Source organism: Pygoscelis adeliae, unplaced genomic scaffold (genome assembly GCF_000699105.1).
Source record: "Pygoscelis adeliae isolate BGI_AS28 unplaced genomic scaffold, ASM69910v1 Scaffold4, whole genome shotgun sequence".
Lineage (NCBI taxonomy): Eukaryota > Metazoa > Chordata > Aves > Sphenisciformes > Spheniscidae > Pygoscelis > Pygoscelis adeliae.
Window position 1 is genome coordinate 10,239,395 of NW_008824986.1, and position 20,321 is coordinate 10,259,715.

General features: G+C 48.9%; 1 protein-coding gene across 1 annotated transcript in view; it reads left to right on the forward strand.

The window, feature by feature from the left end:
- Positions 1-17,967: 17,967 nt before the first annotated feature.
- FAM53B (family with sequence similarity 53, member B) overlaps positions 17,968-20,321 on the forward strand; it is a 35,462-nt gene continuing 33,108 nt past the window's right edge. The window contains 1 exon segment of the mRNA XM_009325868.1: positions 17,968-18,138. Within this exon segment, the coding sequence (XP_009324143.1) occupies positions 18,070-18,138 (69 nt within the window). The 5' untranslated portion in view covers positions 17,968-18,069.

Below are 20,321 nucleotides of genomic sequence, written 5' to 3' on the forward strand. Positions count from 1 at the left end.
CGAGGTGCAGCGGGGATGTCTCCTGGCATGTGCCCGGGGAGCGGCGTGGGTTGCGTGCGGTGATGCTGAGCGCTGATGCTGAGCGCTTGCCGCAGGAGGAAACCGTTTCAGGACGAGCTCTGGCCGGCGTGCCGGGGGGAAGGTCGCCTCTCCAAAGTTTCGTGTGTGGGGAGCAAGCGTTCCTCCTCGGATTACTCTGCCTTTGCCTCTGTAATTTCTTCCTACAAATGGATCAACACGTGCTTTCCTTTCTCCGGGCCGAGGGTGGTATTTAACGGGGCTGAGACTTGGATGTCGGTGAGCTCGGTACAAAACTCCCCAGGTTCGGGGTCTGACGGGGGGCTGCAGCGCAGGGGAGCAGTGGATGTGGTTGAGCATCACTGCAGAGATGCTCTCCAGCCTGGCCGGGGCCGTCGCACGCGCTTCCCGTGGTGCCCTGCCACGTTTTTCACGCCTGGCACGTGCGAGCTCACGAGGCAGTTCGCGGCGGCGAGGGAGGGCTGCGGGCCTGTGCTGTGGGGCTTTGCCAGCCACCCTGTGCCCCCCGGGGGGGGTCTCCAGCCCCGAACGCTGCTGCAGCGAGGGATGGCGGCTCCTTGCTGTGGACAGTGCCCTGGCAGCAGAGTTGTCCTAGAAAGTCTGTGAGTCTTATTTCTCCATTCAGTGATGTCAGGTTGTCCAAATCGTACGATATGTGAAGATTTCACGTATAGATTTATGCAAGGTTTTCATTAATAAGGGTTTTCTCCTCAATAATTTTAAGATTTAATTTACTTGACAGAGAAAGTGAGTTGCAATAGCACAGTGCCTGTCACTGGGTAGTGCCACCGTCTCTCTCTGTGCTGTGCGGTCTCCGCAGATGCTGGTGTACCTTGGCAGCACACCCCCTCCTTAGGAAATCCTCTGGAGTAAAAAGTAAGCATAATTCGTTATGAAATAGGCTGATAGACCAAACTTCAGTTTGCAATTGAAACCAGATGTGCATATTTTCCTTTTGAATCCTCAAACAATAATAAAAGTCTATTTTGACAAGATTAAAAACTACTTGCAAATTGCAGAGGTAGCAGTGTCTTGCAATAATACTGTCAAAACATAGAGGGCTATGAGCATCTCTGCCCGTCTCTCACCAATATCAGGTATCTCCGAGCGCAGGAGGCTGCTGCTGTGTTCCCTCCGATTGCAAGACGCCTGCTCATGTAAGGCACAGATTCCCTCAGCCCGCCCCTGATGCGGGCAGAAATATTTACTGGGGCTTGGCTGAGGACTGGAAAAAGAAATAAAGAAACCCCAAAACAATGTAGATAATGTTTCTAGAGAAAATATTTGGGGTGGGTCATGAAACAGATTAATTAGACTGATAGTAAAAAAAACTGAATTTCAGAGCGGTTTGCTCTGTCCTTACCTGTTGTGGCTCACTGTAGGTTTGAAGAGAGCTTCTGATTTATTTCTTCATTTTTAAAAATCCTCCGGAGCCTGAGGATGCTTGTGGCGGTAGGTGTGTTAGACCCAGCTCAGGGGTGGCAGGATTAGGGCTCTTCGCCCCATGCTGGAGGCACTTCTCTTAGAGAAAGACACAGCCTCCTTGCTTTCAAAAGCAGGGGGGGAAAACCCAACCAGAAAAACCTAACCAAAACAACCTGCTGTGGAATTGTTTCCTTCTCTCCACTTCAAAGGAGAGAAGGACGCCCTGCCGAGTACGGCCCCGTGGAGCACAGCCACGCGTGCCGGTGGTTTTGCATCTGAATCCCTGGATCCAGACTTTCTTACTTCCAGGTTAAACCCAGAGGAGGGAGGGAAACTTTTGCGACTTCCAGCTCTGCGTAGGGCCAAGGTCTCTGAGAACTGCTTCAGTTATAGAAAGCAGATGGCCTTCAGGAGGAAGATCAGTAAAAGCTCAGGCTGTCGAATGCAAAGCTTTGCATGTAAAATCAGGGCAAATCAATTCAGTAGATAATTGATTTCTGTGAGTGAGATCCAAATTTTTACATAAGTAAATCAAGCAGACTCTGGGACAGAGCCAGCACTGATGTAGGCTAATTTTCAGGTATGGATACCAGCATAAATAAATATATGTGCATCAGTATGCACACATGCAGATAGGTAAACATATACCAATATAAATCCCCAAATCTGCTTCAGTTAATTATATGTAATTATTTTGCTTTTTAGTATCAAAGACTTGCTTCACTTTCAGCAAAGATACAGGTAGCAAAAGTTGTGCACAAGGTTGGGTCTCCTTCCCATGTCCCAGGGGACGGAGAGGGGAAGCAGAGCCTTTGCATCAGGTCTGCCTGCACCAAAACTAGGGTTGAAATAGTTGAAAATACCTCCAGAAAGACAAGCACACGTTTTATTCTTGTGGGTGGGGGACCAGGCCAGCAGAGGAGCCGTGAATGTTGCTCCTCTGTAGCTCCTCAAGCAAACTGTCTTTGTGGCTCTCTTTTTTTTTTTGCTCCTTTCTCTCCCAAAACGGGGAGGAGGAGGAAGAGGAAGCAAGCCTGCTGACTCAGGGAAACAGAACAAAAAAAAAAGGAGGTCTGACGGGTAGCAGAGGGCTGTGACTATCGGCAATCTCACGGGCCTGGTCTGATGTGGTGGTGGAGCGAGGCGGTGATAGCCATTTCTTGGCAGCCTCCCCCAGCACGCTGCAGTTCACGTTGCAGGGGTCCCCATGGGGCCGTGCAAAAATATCACCAAAACAACAGCTCCTCCAGCATGTCTGCTCCCCGGAGAGCTAAATATAAACTAATCGGGCGAAGAGAAGGGAATTTTCCACCATGCTACTCATCTGCGCCTGTGAGCCTGCTGAGTCATTAAGCCTGATGGGTTGCTCCCCGCGCTGAGGAGTCCTCCCTGCCCAAGCCCATTCCCCGACAACCCCGGCACGGCACAAGTGCCACCGTTCTCTTTAGAGATGAGACCTTCCATAAATTCCTCGAAAGCGGTTGGGGCAGCGGCAGACCTGAGCCCTGGAGCTCTGGTTCTGCACTCAAATATCCCTATGAATAGTGGCCGTATTATAATTATGAAAAAGTACTTTTCCAAGGTCACACTATGTGTCCACAGTTGCAGCCTGGCTGCCCGTGACCCAGCTATTTGCTTAGAGCAGCAATGCAGAACGTGGCTCTGGTACAGTGAATCAGAGAGCAGATCCTCGGGCTGTTTTGTTTTTCCAAACTTTTACAAGTTGGCTGCCTTTAGAGAGACAAAAATTCCCAGGCAAGAGCTTATTCCTGAAGCCCTGCCAAGCTGGTGCAAGCTCTGATAGTACAGGCTGTGGATGCGTGAGCCTTTAGTCATCAACAGGTGAAGTGGCTATTGAAAATTAAAAAGTGTCATCACGCAATTAATTTACACCTGGAATTTCTCCTGGCTGCAGGTGGTTGATCCATGAGTTATGAAGCCTATGACGCTTGATATGTTAGATGCGTAAGATGTGATATCTTAGATATCTAACATATGCTATGGAAGATAAATAAGATTTGATATGTTAGAAGTTTCTGTTGAAATGCACAGAAGGAGAAAACTGCGTTAGACTGACCCGGAGGAGCACCGAAGCCTGCACAAAGCATGGCTGCCCCTGGCACCGCACGTTGTGGGTCCCTGCCCAGGCGGGTGGGAGATACCCAGGCGAGTTTGGCTCCATAATCACCGTATTTGAGTAATATTTCAAGAACTGGTTGAGCGAGTGCAAAAAATCTGTTCTGGTGCATTGAGTTTCTATACCTCTCCCCTAAAAAAATGCCCAAGGGAGACTTGGTCATGGTTTTTGCTTTTAGAGGATTAAATATAGCAGCATTATTGGTGTCACTCCTCTGTAGTCCATTTGAAGCATCCCTTGGGCTATATCATTCCCTGTATTCATGGATCCTGGCCATAGCTTTTGCTTTCAGCAGCCAAAGTTCAGGGCTTGTGCTGTGCGGTAGGTATGGGACTGTAGTGAAAGAAGAGTTTTACTTTGTGGCCGTTTTGTGCTTAGATATCGTTACGTCTCCTAGGGTTTGTAAAAAATGAAATCTGGCAAACTTCAATCCGGCAGCTGGAAAACCTGCTCTCCCTCTCTATGCTCAAAACCAGCCCACGAAAGGAAGGTCCAAAAATCCTTTCGATGGCAGAGGAGAAGCGGGGCTTGGGTGTCACAGAGCAGAATGACGCTGCTGTCAAGGTACATCAGCAACTTGCTCTGGTCTCAGCGGCCAGTCTGGACTGGGGGAGTTAAGGAGACCCACGCCTCATCCTGCTTGTAAATCCAGGGTCTCCTCAGGGATGAGTTAAAGCACTTACTTGCATTTAAGAAATTCCTTTTTTGTCCTCATCCCCATGATGACTCTCGCAGTGACCCGAGACAAGCCTTTGTGCTCCTCTGCCTCAGTTGCCCCCGTTGTGTAACTGCCATCATCGCTATTCTGCACCGCTGGGAAATGTTAGGGAAGGAAAACGGCATTAATGAAGACGACTAGTCTTGTCTCTGGTTAGGACAGCCTAGCAGTGCAGTTAGGCCAGGTGGTGGTAGCAATTTCTCGTTTCAAGTGATGTGGGAAAGTCACAATAACTGAGTTTTGTATTTGTGTGCTTACCTTAACGTTACTGAAAATAGCCTCCTGGTGTGCTGGGTAATAGTTGTCCATGCTATAAAATTACTTCAAGTATATATATTATTAACCCCGTTATCACATGCTTTTTTTGGTCCCAGCTGTACAGATGAATATTGTATAATATTTTTGAAAGGACAAGTTTTAATACTATTAAATAGATGCCAAAAGCTACAATTGTGTGCCAAAGCTGAAGATGCATTACAATTATGAAGATACAGAAAGCACAAAAAATATCCACATTTGGTTTTGTAGCCTCTCTGTTAATTCAGAAAAGGATTATCTCTTTATTGGACTATCAGTTGTGTTATAATTGAAATACAGTGCGATGGATGGTACTTCTCAGAGTGAAAGCATCGTGGTTAATGAAGATTTACAGTTATCGATAGCTTCATTTAGAAACTATCACACACTTGGTTGCGCATGGTTTATGTTGTTGGTAGAAGATTACTTTTCCCATGGGAGTTTTGGCTGAATTGTGAAGTATTTTAAACTTCATCTAAAAAAATCCAACTCTCCAGTGTGATGGATTGCGCTGCTGATGCCCTCCCTGTGCCTGTCTCTCGCGTACCCCCACGATACACCATGAAGGTGGCAGGTTGGAAAAGAGCCATGTTAGAGCTGAAACAAGAGCCTGGTCAGCCTGTGGAGGGGCAGGTTTGTCAGCCCTCCCTCCTGGTCCTTGTACAAGCCATCCTGGGGACCGTGCTGGGACATGGGGGCTGCTGGGCACAGGGGTGCAGCAGCTTGCTCGAGGCATAGAGTAGCAAGCCAGGAGAGCTGTGCTCCTGGAGACTACTCTGTGTATCACCAATTTTAGTAATTTTCCGGATTAATTCTTGCTGGAGGACATCTTTTAGAAAAGCCATCCAGTGCAGAGGTAAAAACGTAGTGAGGATTGAGAACCCACTGCAGTCATTTACTATGCCATTAATTTATTGCAATGATTATTGTCCATGCCGTTCAGGAAAAAATTGCACTTTGCCCTTACTCTGAACCTGCATAGTTTCGACTTTCCACAGCGCTGGGTGGTGTTATGCTGCCGGTCTGCTCCCTCTGAAGGACCTGCTTGGCATCTCCTTCCCTCTCTGAAGGTGACCAGGTCATTCCTGAGCAGTTACCACTCCACGTTCCTGCAGTCTTGCCCTGTACCCATGTCTTCAGGTCCCTCAGTTACTCCTGGGGTGTTCTCCAGACCTTAATCAGATGTGGCAGAAGGCTCCAGATCTCCATAGCGGTCATGGAGTGCAGAGCACAGAGGCAATACCGTCTCTTCTGCTGGAGATCCCCAATTTATCCACCCCGCAGTCGTTATCTCCCACATGCCTTGGTAATCTACTGCACAGTGCAGGAGCCTGGGGACGTGCTCCTGCCTTCGAGGTGAGTGTCTTTTAAGCAATTTATTTTTTTAAGGCGTATCTTAACATCGCAGTGAAAAACTGTGCTGGTTGCTTCTCTCTGTTCTGTATTGTCAAGTTGTTCTTCTCTGTATTTAGTGCTCTGCCAGTCTTGAGTCACTTACGCAGCACTGATTTTCCTGTTTCCTTCCCAATTACTGCCAGAAATATTACATGGCATAAGGTGAAAGTCTAGTTTCTGTTGAAGCCAGTATTGCCAGTTTATTTGCAGGTCTGTTTGAGATGTGTCAGTTGCGATTTCTGTGCGCTTTAATGAAGTCTGTTTTGCCAGCGCTCCCTTTTACCGGCACAAAGACTTCAAGTGAGATGAGAGCTCTTTTCTCTGTGTTGTTAATTGTGCTTCCTGACTCTCCGTCCTTGGACTGAAACCTGAGCCTTGCAGGGCTCGTTTTGTCGGGGCCATCGTGCTGACCATGCTGGCTTGTGCCTGCCCTCTGGGAGCATCGGCGGTGATGGCTCAGAAGATTTTTGGCACAATCTTACAAAAGTTGAAGGTGTAAATTATTTGGAGCTGTTGTTTAAGAAAGATCTATATTTAGTAGCTGCTGTTTAATATCATCCCAGGTTACTCCTGACAAATGTGACCGTATTGTTTTACTTTCTCCTTAGGACGGCGTTAAAGTGTATATTGACCATTTCTCCCTTTTCTGCATCGTGACTGATGTTCCTGCTGTTCTTTCTGACTGCAGAGTGATGTTGTCGGTGGGACTTCCTGTTGTCCTTAATGTCTATAAAAAAATCTGTATCTTGTTTTCTAACAGAGCCTGATGTTTAACTTGCAGTGTCATGCATTTTAAGGTGGTGTCATTATTTTAGGGACTTCATAATGATTTACAAATTCTAGGATTCATTAGTTCCTTCACTCATTAGTGTAGCAAGTTGATATGTATTTTTCCATGTGATGAAGGTGGACATTTTTACTGATCTGTTTGTACTGAGCAATCATTCATGTTTGTGCACTGACAAAATGCCTGGCGCGATTCCCTTCCCGATAGCCTGCTGGCAGCTTTGGAGCCGGGATGGGATGCAGCATTTAGGTCAGTTCTCCTCGGGATGCCATTTCGGGAGGGGGCTCTGTGGTTCACACTGTACTGGTGCCGGGGCTCACGCCTCTGTCCTTCAGGCTTCCCATTTCCATGGCACAGAGGAATCTCTTTCTCCTCCTGATTTTCACCTGTGGGGTGGGAGGAAGAGGGATGTATGGAGAGTATCCAGAGATGGAGACGCTTGGGGTAGAAAATGCAGCTTCCCCCCTGCCCCCCTTTACTGCATGTTCACACTGTCATAAATGAGCTGGAGGAAGGCTGGGGAGGATGGTGTTTCTGCCAGCCCAAATAAAAGCAGGGACTATTTCCACTTTTTTTTTCTTTATTTCTCGTCTCTGAGACAGCCTGCAAAATCTGGGCTTTTATGGGTGCCAAACTATAGTGGGGCTCATCCTGCTCTGCTCCAGCTGCGTGGGAATTAGGCACGTCCAGGGGATGAAGCATCCCAACGCCTGGAAAATTGTCCTCTGCAGGCATTACTTCTCCAGCTAGGCAATTGCCTGGTGGGGTACCTTGCTTTGGGGCAGCAAGAGCCAGCTCGCTGGAGCTGTACCCCAGGCTCACAGCGGCGCAGGGGGAAATGTTTCACTGCCCGGCCCTCGGGGAGCCCCTGAGGGACCCAAACCTGCAGGAGGTTTGGGCTCTACGTGCTGCTGACACCTCGTAGGAGCTGAGGGTTAGCAACAGATTCTGTATTATTCCAGCTTTGCAAGCGTCTCCCTGCAATATTAAAAACACCAGCTGAAACCCAAGTCCAAACTCTCAATGAATGGCTCTGTGGAAATGCTGTCAGCCACATTTCGGTGCTGCTTTGGCTTTGATATAAATGAGTAAACACAGTGAGTGGGTGTTTGCTTTGACTTCTTCCTCATAGCGAAAGACTTCCTTTGAGGGAAGGTGAAGCCTCCAGTACTATTCCCCATCACAGCATTAGACCATTCTGCCCGCGGATTGGTGTTGGCGGTGCCTTTGCTGTGTGCCTGGGCCCTGTGCTGCCAGGCTTGCCCAGCAGCAGTGGGAAACCCCCAATTTCCCCAAGTATCAGGGATGCCTCGTACCCAGGGCTCTGCTCGTGGGTATGAATAACCCTCGCAGAGCTTGGTTTCTCCATCTGGATGCGTCATGGTCATCCCAGTTGGGATGATGCTGCAGGACATCCTTGGCTTTTGAAGGCATCTCCCCCTGCTTGTCCCACACTCTTAAGCTCTGTTCCCCTTGAAGCTTCCCAAAATCACCTCCAGCTTTGGCTGCACCAGGCTTACATGTCAGAGACAGCCTTTGCCACGTGGTGGGTGGTCGCTGAAGGAGGCAGCGTGGGTGCAGCCCATCCTCTCCTTGCCCTGCTGCATTAGGGAGAGCCCCCCTCTCCTCTTCGCACATTCCCCCATCTCCACCAGAGCTATTGAAAATGGCTCCTTGGCAGCCCATGCACATAGGAACCATCTTCTGGTAACAGATTGTTATGTATTTAATGAACCTGAGGAAAACAAGAAATTTGAAGGCTGCGGGGCGATACAAGTTTGCTGTTCAGTCTGCCAAATTCACGCTAATTCAGACAACTCACAGATGTTTGGCTCCTCATTCGTTAAAGAGATTTATGTGAGATGCAGGACTCGGAAATTTATTCCCAGCATGCCGGAGAGACGGAGGTGGCAGCGTGGGCAAAGGTTTCCCAGCCCCAGAGGACTCCTTCCCTCCCTCTGCAGCCACGCTGCTGCTGTACCTTTCTCTTGCCAACGTTGATGGCAACGAATGGACAAACAGCAGGGAAATGTGCCTTTCAGTTGCTAGGAGGATTAATAAAGGCTCTAGGTTTGTCTTTCAGGAGCCAAGGAGCTCTTTGAAAGCTATTCCTCAGCTGAGGAATGAAACCCCAGAGATTGCCCAAGAGCAGAAGTACTTTGGTCTAATGCAAACAGTGGTCTCGTAGGGTTTGCAGGCGATGGCGGGCACGTGCGGTACCCTGTGTGGGCACAGAGACTGTCTGCTGAAAGCATTCGAAACTCTTAAAATGTTGCCTTCCTAGTTCAGGTAGATAATTTCAATTTTTGGAAGGTCCTAAGTGATCATTTTGCTGGGCTTCACGTGAGGGTTCTGCAATCTTAGGGTATTTATCCATAAAGGGGAAGTGGTAGGAGATGATGTGAAGTCTGGCAATTGATGCATACATCCAGTATTTCCCTGCTTTAAATTCAGATATTTCTTTAGGGGCTGTCAGCCTCTACTGATTCTCCATCTCAGCCTTGGTAAAGGGAGAAATCTGACTTGCATGCAGTATCCAAATCTGTACTGAGAGCGATGATGGTGTTCTGGCGGGTGTTCTGGCGCTTGGCAAGCTTTCCTCAATTACACTGCGAGATGTCCCAGATCTTGCTCGTACGTGGTCCATGTGGTGGTTTTTTGGTGGTCACTGGTGACTTGAAAGCGGTACGGTCAGTGTTACAGTGCCGAGCCTGCTTTGCAGCTGCAAGATGTGCTTCTTGCAGAGATCCCAAGAGCTCTGAAGCAAAGAGTCCCAGGCTGGCCAAGAAGCCCCCCTAACCTTCCGAGTGTTATTATCTGGCTGTAAGTAGGTGGACATCGTGTTACAGAGGTAGGTATTAAGATGGCTTTATGTGCTATTTGAAATTGTTTATGCTTAAGAAGCAAGTCTGTAAAAATGGCATGGTGGGGCTGTGTTTACTGTCTCCGTCTCACACATTTCAGGTTGTATATGGGAAAAGAATATAAGGAAGAAACAAGAATTGTTTTTTGTGTCTATTTACTAGAGCAGCACACTCCAAGCAGTAATTAAAAGCAAACCTGGACTCTGCTGGCTTGTTTAGCATCCCTCGTTGTTGAGATTAAGCAGCCAAAGCAATTCTCAATTCAGCAATTCCTCAGCTTTTGGGAGTGTGGCCAACACTCACAGTATCTCACAGACCACTGCAAATTCTTGTAACGAATCTCACAATTGGGGGGGAAAAAAAAAGTAGAAAGGTGAGATGGTTTGTTGGACCAGCGGACTGGACTGCTGCTGCAGCTTCAGCTGCTCTTCTCCAGAGACAACTCTTGGTCCAATATTACCAACATTACTTGGAAATATTACTCAAAATTAGCAGCAGTCCCCTAATGAGCAGCTTAGGCAATGATTACAGGTTTGCTCAAAGAGAACGTGCCATTTCTACAGGTGTTTTTCAGACTAAGACCGTGCTGTAGGATATGTCTAAATATCGGCGCCGTGCAGAAATATTGGTAGTGTCTATCCCCAAGCCAGCGTGGCTGCTGGGAGGGTTGCGTTCATGTGGGGCTCCCCTGGTACCAGTCCTGCTGGGGGAGGAGGATGCTGGGCTCGTGGGGCTGAGCTCTACCTCAGCAGGTCTGGGCTAAGCTGGTCCTGGTGTTGCTCCACGGCAGAGCGATGCGCTGGGGATGCACCCTCAAGCTGGAGCAGCTTGTCAACCTATGCACATGGCCAGCTAAGGAGTGATCCCTTTGAAGGTCTGATGCTGGTCCCCCACGAAAACTTATGTGTAGGCTGAATGTGCAGTCAAGAGATACTGAAGACCCTGTGTTAGTGCTCTGAATGGGTATGCTCTTCTCTTTAACTGCCATGCATGAGTTTTTGCGCCGTGAGCTCGGTCCTGTGTAGTCACTTTGCACATCTAATTGGCACCTCTTCGCTGGAGACCAGCAGTCTCCTTGTTCGCACCTCTCGCTTGCCGATTGCTGTTTTGCAATGACTAATTTTGCTCTCTTCTTTTCCTTTTCAGTTGCCAGGGAGGAAAAGGCAAAGTCACTGCCAGCACCATTTTCTTCAAGCTAAGATGTTGAGACAGAGCACCTCTGCCCCTACCCTGTCCTTTCAGTCCCTTTCCGCTGCTTGTGTGTAAGGGAGTCTTTCCCCTGCCACTCCTATTCCCTAAGAGCACGGGGGCAATAAACCTGATGTGTTTTACTCAACTAGATGGTGTGTAATTTTCCTTAATTGCTCTTACTTCTTCTCGGTGAGAGCTTGCCTACAGAGGAGGTCCAACCCAAACATGTAGATCTGGGTGTGACCTTGGACTTCAGGCTCTCCCTAGAAGCTGGGGGTGTTTGGACGTGTGGTTTGGGGCTCAGGGTGCTGGGGAGCCCCTGCCTTGCATGACTTCGGCGTCAGGTTGAGGCGGTAGCCAGGCACTCGGAGCAAGGGATCAGATTGAAATAATAGATTTTTATTTGCTTAATAATTAATTTATGGTTGTGGGCAGGACCCCAGTACATCCATTGTTCCTGGTAGCAAGGGTTAACCTCAGACCTCCGTAAGCCAGGTTGCACGTGGCCATCTGCAGTGGCTGCACATCGTATTTTCTGTTCCTAACGCAGCCCCTTGAGATGGGTGCTGTTGTGGTAAAGCTCGGGCTCCTTTTGGCTGTGGATTTTATTAGCGTGGCTGTAGAGGTTGGCTCCGTCTGGGCTGTCCTGCGCTGGCAGCTCTGTGGCGTGTGCGAGCACTGGGCTGCATCAGTGAGGGCCTCCCTTCCTGTGTGAAGCTGTTGGTTGTAAGCAACAAGGTGATGCGGTTCTCAAAGCCGTGCAGACCTACAGAGCGATGCTCATCTTAAACACAACCCATTACTGTTTTCCCCTTTGCTATGCCGTCCATTAAAAATGTTCAGTGTAGGCAAGTGTTTTACTTATTAATTAATGCTGAAAGTGTGTCTTTATCTTGTTAGCCCTGGAAAAGGCTAGTCTAGCTGCAAGCAGCAGGCAGAGGAGGACATTTCTTTCTTCCTTTTCTTTGGCTGGTAATTTACAAGTACCTAGAACATGTGGCGACCTCGAGTCCTTGCCAGGCAGGAGGTGGGCAGGAGGGGAGCGCTGTGCAGGACACATGGTCTCCTGCACTGGAGCCCTTCTCCGGCCTCTCAGCAGGACTGTGCCTGCCCTTCTAGGAGCTGGGGAAGACCCTGTGGACCAGGAGGAGGTGACTGCAGGCTCAGGGTGAGATGGGGCAGTGCAGCAGCCTTTCTCCTCCGAAGGCTGGGCAGCCTGGGACAGCTCTTTCCTCTTGACGGAGTCCCAGGGGATGATCGTGACGTGGCTGCGTCCGTGGAAATTTTGTCCTTTGAAGTCATGTGTGCTGACTCACGGTCCTGTTTACTCAGGACTCGTCCATGGGGCATTTTCAGAGGGTAAAGACTTCTTCTCAGACCCTGAATGGCACCTTTCACATTTGTTGGAGGTTTTTACCCCCTGAATAAAATCAGTATTTGCTAATGACGTGGAAGAGTGAGATGCTGAGCAAGACTGTTCGAGAAAGGGGTGCAGAACGCAAATTATTGCCTGAGTGAGGAAATGAGACCACATTTAGCTACAAGCAAATGATAGGCTTCAAGGCTTTTCCCAAATTCATAATGCAATAAATCAACAAATTGAAGATGTACCTCTTGGTGTTCTCTAAAGCACTGATGGTGAGACAGGCTGTGCAATGAGGAGATTCAATGTAGCCCTGAATCCCTCCTAAGAAGTGGAGGGATGGGGAAGGGGGCATGATTTTTAGTTTGGATAAAAATTGCAACGTGATGCTCTGTAGAAAACTGTAAACCCCACAATTTTCAATTGCAGTAACCAGTTTTGGCTATTTCCCCAAATTCCTTGTAAGTCACCTGTAGAGTTTGGAGAGGGGTTGGCCAGCTGTGGTGCGCTCGCATGCCGGGCTCCGCAGCAGTCTGTCTGCATGGAGAAATTGGGATCTGCATAGCAGAAGGGGAATTTCTGTTTAATTGGTGAGAGAGGGAGGGCAGTTAAGCCTTAGAAACATGCTCAGAGTTTGGTCCAGAGGGATTAGGTTTGGTTCTTCGAACATGTGGGTCTAAACTGTGTTAAATAAACTCCATGATCGCGGCAGCTCTTTGCTCAGCCTGTTGTTTTCCACTTGGAGGAGGCGAGGTTGCTGTTTTCCACCATCAAGCTGCATTTACTGCTTTTCCTCTCAGAGAGCCATTTATGTCAAACTACTGCCTCTGTCCTTGCTCGTATTCGTTGCTCCTTTGGTGGCATTTGCAACTTCTGAACTGGCGTTACTGAACCCTCCTGCCCTGGGATAAACCTCGGGGCAGCGGCTGCCAGAAGATGCACTGAACTGGGAGACTTGGCTTGTTCCAGCCTTGCCTCCTGAAGCACCTTGTGCCTTTGTGTAGCATCAGCATTGGCTCTCCAGAGTCATACAGCCAGAGTTCGCGGTGTGGCAATGGGAATATTTTTTGCTGAGCCAAAGTGTGCTCTTGGTTGCACTGTAGCATTTTAGAATGACACTGCTGGTGGCAATGGAGCCAAGGCTGCAGCTACGCCAAGGATGAAGGCTGGGCTTGGGTGTTTGTCCCTCCTCCTCTTTCACAGAGTTTGGGAGGGGTTTGGAAGTGGCTGGAATTCCTCCACCCAGAGAGGGTCAGGCAGCTCTTGGTTTCATTCAGAAAGTAAAGGTCAGGAATGCTTCCCTTTTCCTTTTGCAGGGGTTTAAGAAAACTTTCTGTGTAGTCAAAAGGGTGCCTGAGTATTTCTTCAGGCACAGCACAGGGAACAGTGCTGGAGCATGGGGTAGGAGGCAGGGTCCTGCATGGGTTGTGGCTTTTTCACTGAAGGCTTTGAGCAGCATTAAAAATTCAGCAGGGGCGGGGGATTCATATTTCAAGAGTAACCCCGCTGTGCTGTTTGCAAGGTGTATCGGTATGCAAAATACGGCTCTGGCTCCTCATTCCCATGTGCCCTTTCTGCCTCTAAATAGGTTTTATGTCAGTGTGTGTGTCTGGAGATGGATTATTTGAGCTGGGTGGGTGTTGAATGTTTTCTGTACAGAGGGTGGTGGTCCCACAGCAAGTGGAAATCTGTGTGATGCTGGTCCTCAGCCATCTTCACGAAGAGTACTGCTGGGGGTCAGATGTATGGGTGTGCGATATTGGTTACTGCTCAGACTCCCTTCAGCTGTGGCAGAGTATCTGACAGACAGTTTGCTAAACCCTGAGGTCTTTTCCATACATTTCGGTGTAGCAGGTGAACAGGGTACGACTGTGACTTGGCAGCTGCATGGTGCTTGGAGTCCGCTGCGGTAGCATCAGTCGTGGTGCAGGGAGTGGGACCTCCCTGCAGGGAAGGGCTGTTTGCCCACGGTGAGCAGTTCTAGGGCTGTGCTCCTTGCTGGTACCTTGTAAGGAGCATATTTGTTTGCAAGCATTACCTTTCAAGCCTGTGGATGAAAGCTGGATCATCTGACTTACCCTTTTTGCAGTGTAATTTTTTTCCAAGCCCAACGCTTGGTTGTTGTGATACTGTCCAGAAAGCAGATATAAGAGAAACCTCTTTCCACCTCTGCAGCTGCAAAGATCACAGATGCTTACACTCGGTCTGTATTTTGAAGCAATACCCACAGAAAAAGCATGGTTTGCTAAAATTTGGGGGTTTTCATGCACTAGTGCTGCTCATGGGTGCTCCATGCAGCTCGGGAGATTGTGTCGATCCCAGTGGCCATGGCCCAAGCCTAAACTTAACCTTGACAGAGGGATGAAGATAGTTCCTTTATCTGATTGCAAATGAGGAAATACATGTCTTAAAATAATTAATGGTCCCTGAAGAGTATCTTTTTATTAGCATGTCTGTGTTTGAAAGCCTCCAGTCTATAAATACACAGTAGTTTCCTCCTCAGAGTCAATAGGGAGAACATCCCAGGTCTGCAGAAGCGTTTCTCTCCCACAACACTTGTTTGCATCGAGAGGACATGACGGGGCAGGACCGTGCTGGGTCACGCTGTGCATCAGGAGCCCGGTGAAGCAGGATGGGGAGCAAAATATCACATTTCACTGGAAAGTGTTCCTTTTTATTGCGGTTTCTTGGGGATGATTTCAAAACAAAACCAAACAGTAATTAAAAGAGCCCAGACCCAAAAGCATGCCTCAGACCCGACGTGGGGTCAGCTTGCAGCACGGCTGGCGGTTTGCTGCGTTATCGTTAGGGTTGCGTTAATTGCAGGAGATGCAGCAGAGCAGGGAGAGGGGAGGCACGAGGCAGCATGCGCTGCCGCCTGTCCGGCTCGGGCAGGGAGCTTCTGCCTGTACTTGCTGCTGTTTCTGCCTGCTGGCTGCCGCACGTCTGGGTGTGTATAGGAGTCTGCTGCAGCAACATTAAAACCATGCTTAACTGCTTTCATGCTGCTCTGAATGCTTGTTTGATCTTCACTGCCTGTGCTGCTGCCGTGCCGGTGATGGCCCCAGCGTCCTCCAAAACACAGACTCCAGCCCCGCAGCAAGCATCGCTATCTCTGCATTGGGATCAGGCACAACCGAGACTGTGGCAGATAAAAATATAAACCTCAGGTGTTTTTAGTCCCCGTCCTGTGCTTTAGCCATCTGTGGTATGGCGCAGAGGACCAGGAGGGCACTGCCAGCTCTATTCTGGGGGTTTCCCCAGTGCTGGGGAAAGGTTGGAGCCTCCAAAAGAGCCTCCTGCTCCTCATCCTTGGGAGGGCTTTAAACCTTTAAACCTGGCTTAGCTCCCCTGGCTCAGAAGCACGCACTGAGGTCTAAGTGCCTGTTGTCCCTGGGCTACTGTGTGCATGCTGGTCTCTGGGAGGCTGCTGGCCCCGCAAGTTTGGCAGGAGGGGATTTTTCATTGGGGAATGGGAGCTCTGTTCTGGCAGATCCAACTTGGACATCGGCAAGGGCAGCCACTGCCTGGCTCCCCGTCCCTGGTCTGTGGCTCAGCCATGGTAGCTGGTGGGGCTAAAATTGCAGGGAGAGCACTCACAAGAAGGAAAAGGAGATGAGCCAGCAAGGATGGGGTGCTGTGCCGCTGCCAGCGGTGCCACATGCATGCTGCTGGGGCCCTGTACTGGTGTTGGGGATCTTGCTGTGAAACACTGGAAGCTTCGGCAGTGAGCATACCACCAGTGTTGCTTATTTTCCCCTTTATCGCTGTTTCCATGTTATGTGGTCCTTGCTTCCACACATCTTCTGTTTGTTCCCATCTGTCCCTTGTTACGTGCTGACACTGGCAGCCCTTTTTGGGGAGCATCCCCTCCTCTTGTGTTTGTTCAGAGCCTGGTGTAAGCAGCCATCCCTCCTTTTTTTTTGCTGCATGCCAATGTATTTGATGCAAGGATGGTCAAAATGCAGAAATGTAGAAGTCCTATGGAGCTTATTAATGACCATTCAGCAACACTTTCTGCTTGCTCCTGGAAAAGTGCTTGATGTCCCTAAGATGGCCCCAGCACAGGGCTTGGGGAGCCTCCTGAGCATAACCTTGGGGGTCCGTGTGCTGTTACAGGTGTCTGAGCTGCCTCCAGGATCACCGGGGGGTTTGTAGCCCTGTGGCGATGGGGACACATTGCTGTGTTAGTCAACTGGTCCTCCAGCCACCCCATTCTCCCTTATGTCATGGTCTCCTTGCGCGAACCCAGGCTATCCATAGTACAGATATGTGATCTGGGCTTAGCAAATTATGTGTCATTTTGATGGTCTGAAATGCTTTGCTTTTCTATTTGACAGTTTCCATCTGGTCACTGGGTTGCCCGGTAACTTGTGTATTATAAGCCCACTAATGTCCCATAAGAAGCTGGAGACTGTACCACGTGCCCTTGGGAACAGTAGATCTTTGGAAAATGTATTGGTTCCCAATCCTGGCTTTGCAGTCTGGATGAACTTTGACCTCACAAAATAAGAGAAGGTGATTTTTCTTTACCAGCCAGCTGGCCTTCAAATGAGCTACTCATAACACCATCGCAAGCTCTAATCCAAGTAAACACGGAAAAGGTGATTTACGAGCTGGGAAGAGAAGCCCTATCAGTTCGTAATGAGGTTTAATACTTAGCGGCATATTCTCAAATATTGTCCTTAAATATTGCAATTGGGTTTTGACTGCATGTTACAAGATCAGTGTTTTATGCTCCTCGGATCATGTAAATGATATTTTTGTTTGTTTGCATTAACTGAAAGGCAACAAAATAGCAAAACAGGATTAGAAGAGTGATTTGGGGAAAACACTGATTTTTATAATCAGATTTGAATTGCAATCTGTCTGCTTTTACACGGGAGTAAGTTTATCGGAGAGGATGCCAGGAGGTGAGGCAGAGCTGGGCAACTGCTTGTGGTCAGGTCTGTGCAGAGCTATATGAGCCTGGTTGGCAGCCTGTTCTTTAATATGCGCTCCTCATTGTGCAGCCTTTAGCTTTTCCTACCTAAAACTACCTAAGAAATAGATAAGAATCAAGAGGCATAGTGTGGCCCTTAGGATTTCAGGGAGGCAGGGAGCTCTCTCCTTTCTTGCAGGCAACTGTTTGCCCCATTTTTTCCCCAAAGGGGAAAATTCCTCTTCGTGGGTTGGGAATCAGGGAGCAGCTGGGATGGGCTAGGGGCATCCAGGGGATTTCACAGCCTTAGTGATACTGGAGGGGCTTTTTCTGCTGGACGTCTGCTGCCAGTTGGCCTGGGGGTAAGGGCTTCTGTGAGATCAACCCATGGGCTTTAACGAGCCCTTCTATCAAAGCCTCAGTATCTTCGATGTAGGGGATGAGAGTTCCCTTTTCCAAAGGGAGAATTCAGAGGAAACTTTATTTATTTATTTATTTATTTATTTGCCTAAAATACTTCTGTCCCTCCGGATCACCTTGTGTACCTTACATGCTTCCAACAGCTCGCGCGAGTGTCCGTCCCGCAAAACACCTCTGCACTGATGGGGTGCAGAGGAACACCAACAATATTTAAGTCTAAAATAAATACTCCTCTGGAGTAACTGCCTTCAGGGTGTTTTTCAGGCAGCGCTTGCCCCTTGCCCAGCACACCCAACCTCATCCCGCCATCTCCCTTAAAGCTGTTCCTCTCTCTCTCTGTGCATACAGGGAGTTTCCCGCACTTGGAGCCTGTTCCTGTGCATCCCCCGAGGAGCTGGTGGGGCTGAGCCTTTCCCGGGGGAAGATGCACTGAAAGAGGAGCTTCACCAGACCACGGCTGCTGGCGCCGTTTGCCTGGACCCTGATGGACTCTGAGGCAGGACTGCATTACCATGGTGATGATCTTAACCAAAACTCGGGAAAACAAAGGTGCTGACTCTGTAACATGCAGGACTGAGCTGGTAAGCTTTGTGAGATCTTTGTTCAAAACTCTTTTGCTGCCGAGAGCTTTGCTGTAGCTTTATAATAAGGGTTTTTTGTGCTGCAGGGCCAGATCTTTAGATGGTTTATAGTAGTGATTTCTACCGAGCTGCATTAATATCTAAGGAGCAGGCGATTAGTAAATGATTGGAGTGCTGTGGCTTTTGCATATGTGAATTTCAGTAAGCATGCAATGGAATAAACAGTAGAAAAAAGTAAAATCAATGCCATGAATAACATAGGCAAGAAGTTGCTTCACCAACAGCGAACAGATGCTCATCATTAATAGGAGGATGAGCAAGTGGGGAGCAGGATTAAGTGGGAGATGGCGAAGGGCAGTGCTGTGGTACTTAACAGTCTCACTGGCAGCCTGGAGGGATGCAAATTCAACCACACCGAATGAGCAGACAACAAAAAAAAACAAATTAGGGGCAGCAAACAGCCTAAATGATGCTGCAAGGGGCGAGCAAGGCTGTGGGGCTGAGCATACCTACGGTAATGGGAAATGAGGGGCAACGCATTTTCTGGGGACAGTGTCAGAGCAAGCGAGGGTGGGAAGCAGAGGCAGGAGGAGGAAGTGCGGGATGATGGAGAGCCATCTGAGAAAGCCCAGAGCGAGGCTGGTCGTGGACGTTTGCTTCTCTGTCCTCCAGGAGGGATGGTCATAGTCTGAGAAGAAATTAGACCGAAAGACTATTCCTCGCCGGGTGCGCTGAGAGCCTCAGATAAGGGCGTGCAGGAACACAGCAGGAAGCATCTGGCAGGATTAGCCATAAATGGGCATTTTGAGCATAAAAGAAATATAAATGCCTAAGTTTGCTGAGGATGACAAACTATCCGGCCGGGCTTCCTGGGCAGATTGCACAGCATGCCAGTGCAAAGGCAGGCTGCCCTGGCAGTGCGCAGTGGAGGAGAAGGCAAGCAAGCCAGAGGCAGCATTAAATCCTGCCTTAAAAGGGTGAAATTTGGGAAGGAAGGATATTGATATATTAGAAAAATATCCTTGCTTTAATGTTGGCTCCTGCTGGGAAGGCAGCATCTCCCGTGGCTGCTGCTCGGGGCGGGGAGAGGGGAGCCCGAGTATCCGATGCCGGCTGTGCCCCAGGAGGTGTGTGGGGCAGGTGGAAGGGAACTTGCTCTCAAGAGAAGCAGATGAGAAGTAGTTTCTTCTACTACCAGAGGCAGGGATCGGCACCCGGGCTGTCCGATGGCAGGCAGTGGAGGTGCGGAGCTGTAAGACAAAACTTTGCCCTCATGTGTTTGCCGAGGGCCTCCCGCAGCTCTGGGGCTGGGTCAATAGTGCAATGATAGTCCTGCTTACACAAGTTGAATTGCTGGGTTGTCTGGGCTGTTAAATTGGGGCAGATGTTCACAAGAAGCCTGATCCACCAAAGAAAGCAAGAGTTTTTCCATTGACATCATGAGAAAGGCCAAAAAGCAAAACCTAAAGGAAATAAGTGTCTGAGCAGCGGGACAGTATCACCTACCAACGCCCAATGGGCTCGTTTGGTTCAGTTCCCAGTTTGGCGTTAAGACAAAACTCTTACAAAATGGTAATTATACTCAATATGAGACATATGTCATCTCAAGATGTTCCTCCCCCTCCCGCGTTTGCAAGCAGTATAGCTGGTCTCTGGGGCTGGCACACAGATGGGTGCTGGCACAACCACCGCCTTCTCTGGGGCTTGTCCCACTTCCATTGCTGCTCCACTTTGGCCGCTCTTTGGAGACAGCTGCCTGTCCTCGTTGTCTCCTGATTAATTCTACCTGCCACTTCATAAGGTGGGGCTTGACAGATAAAAATAGCCTGACTTCACCTAGAAGAGTGGCACATGCTCCGAAGAAGGTGACCAACCCTTATTTACCTTGTCCACATCTGCATGCCATTGTTATTTTCTGCCTCCACATCCCTCTATATTCAATATTTACAATATTCTGTATATGAAGTGGGATCCTTTCGTTGGATTGCTCTGTACAGGCAGGTGCCAGCATTTGGTATGTTATTATTATTGTTATGTGAGCAGGCAACGTGTAAAACATGGATCGGGAAAGAAGATGTGAATGTGGTGGCCTAACACCAGATAAAACGCAGCTATGACAGCACAGATGAACGGGGAGGTCATGCTGGTGCTTCCCTCAGATGATGTAAAACCTCGGTCAGATG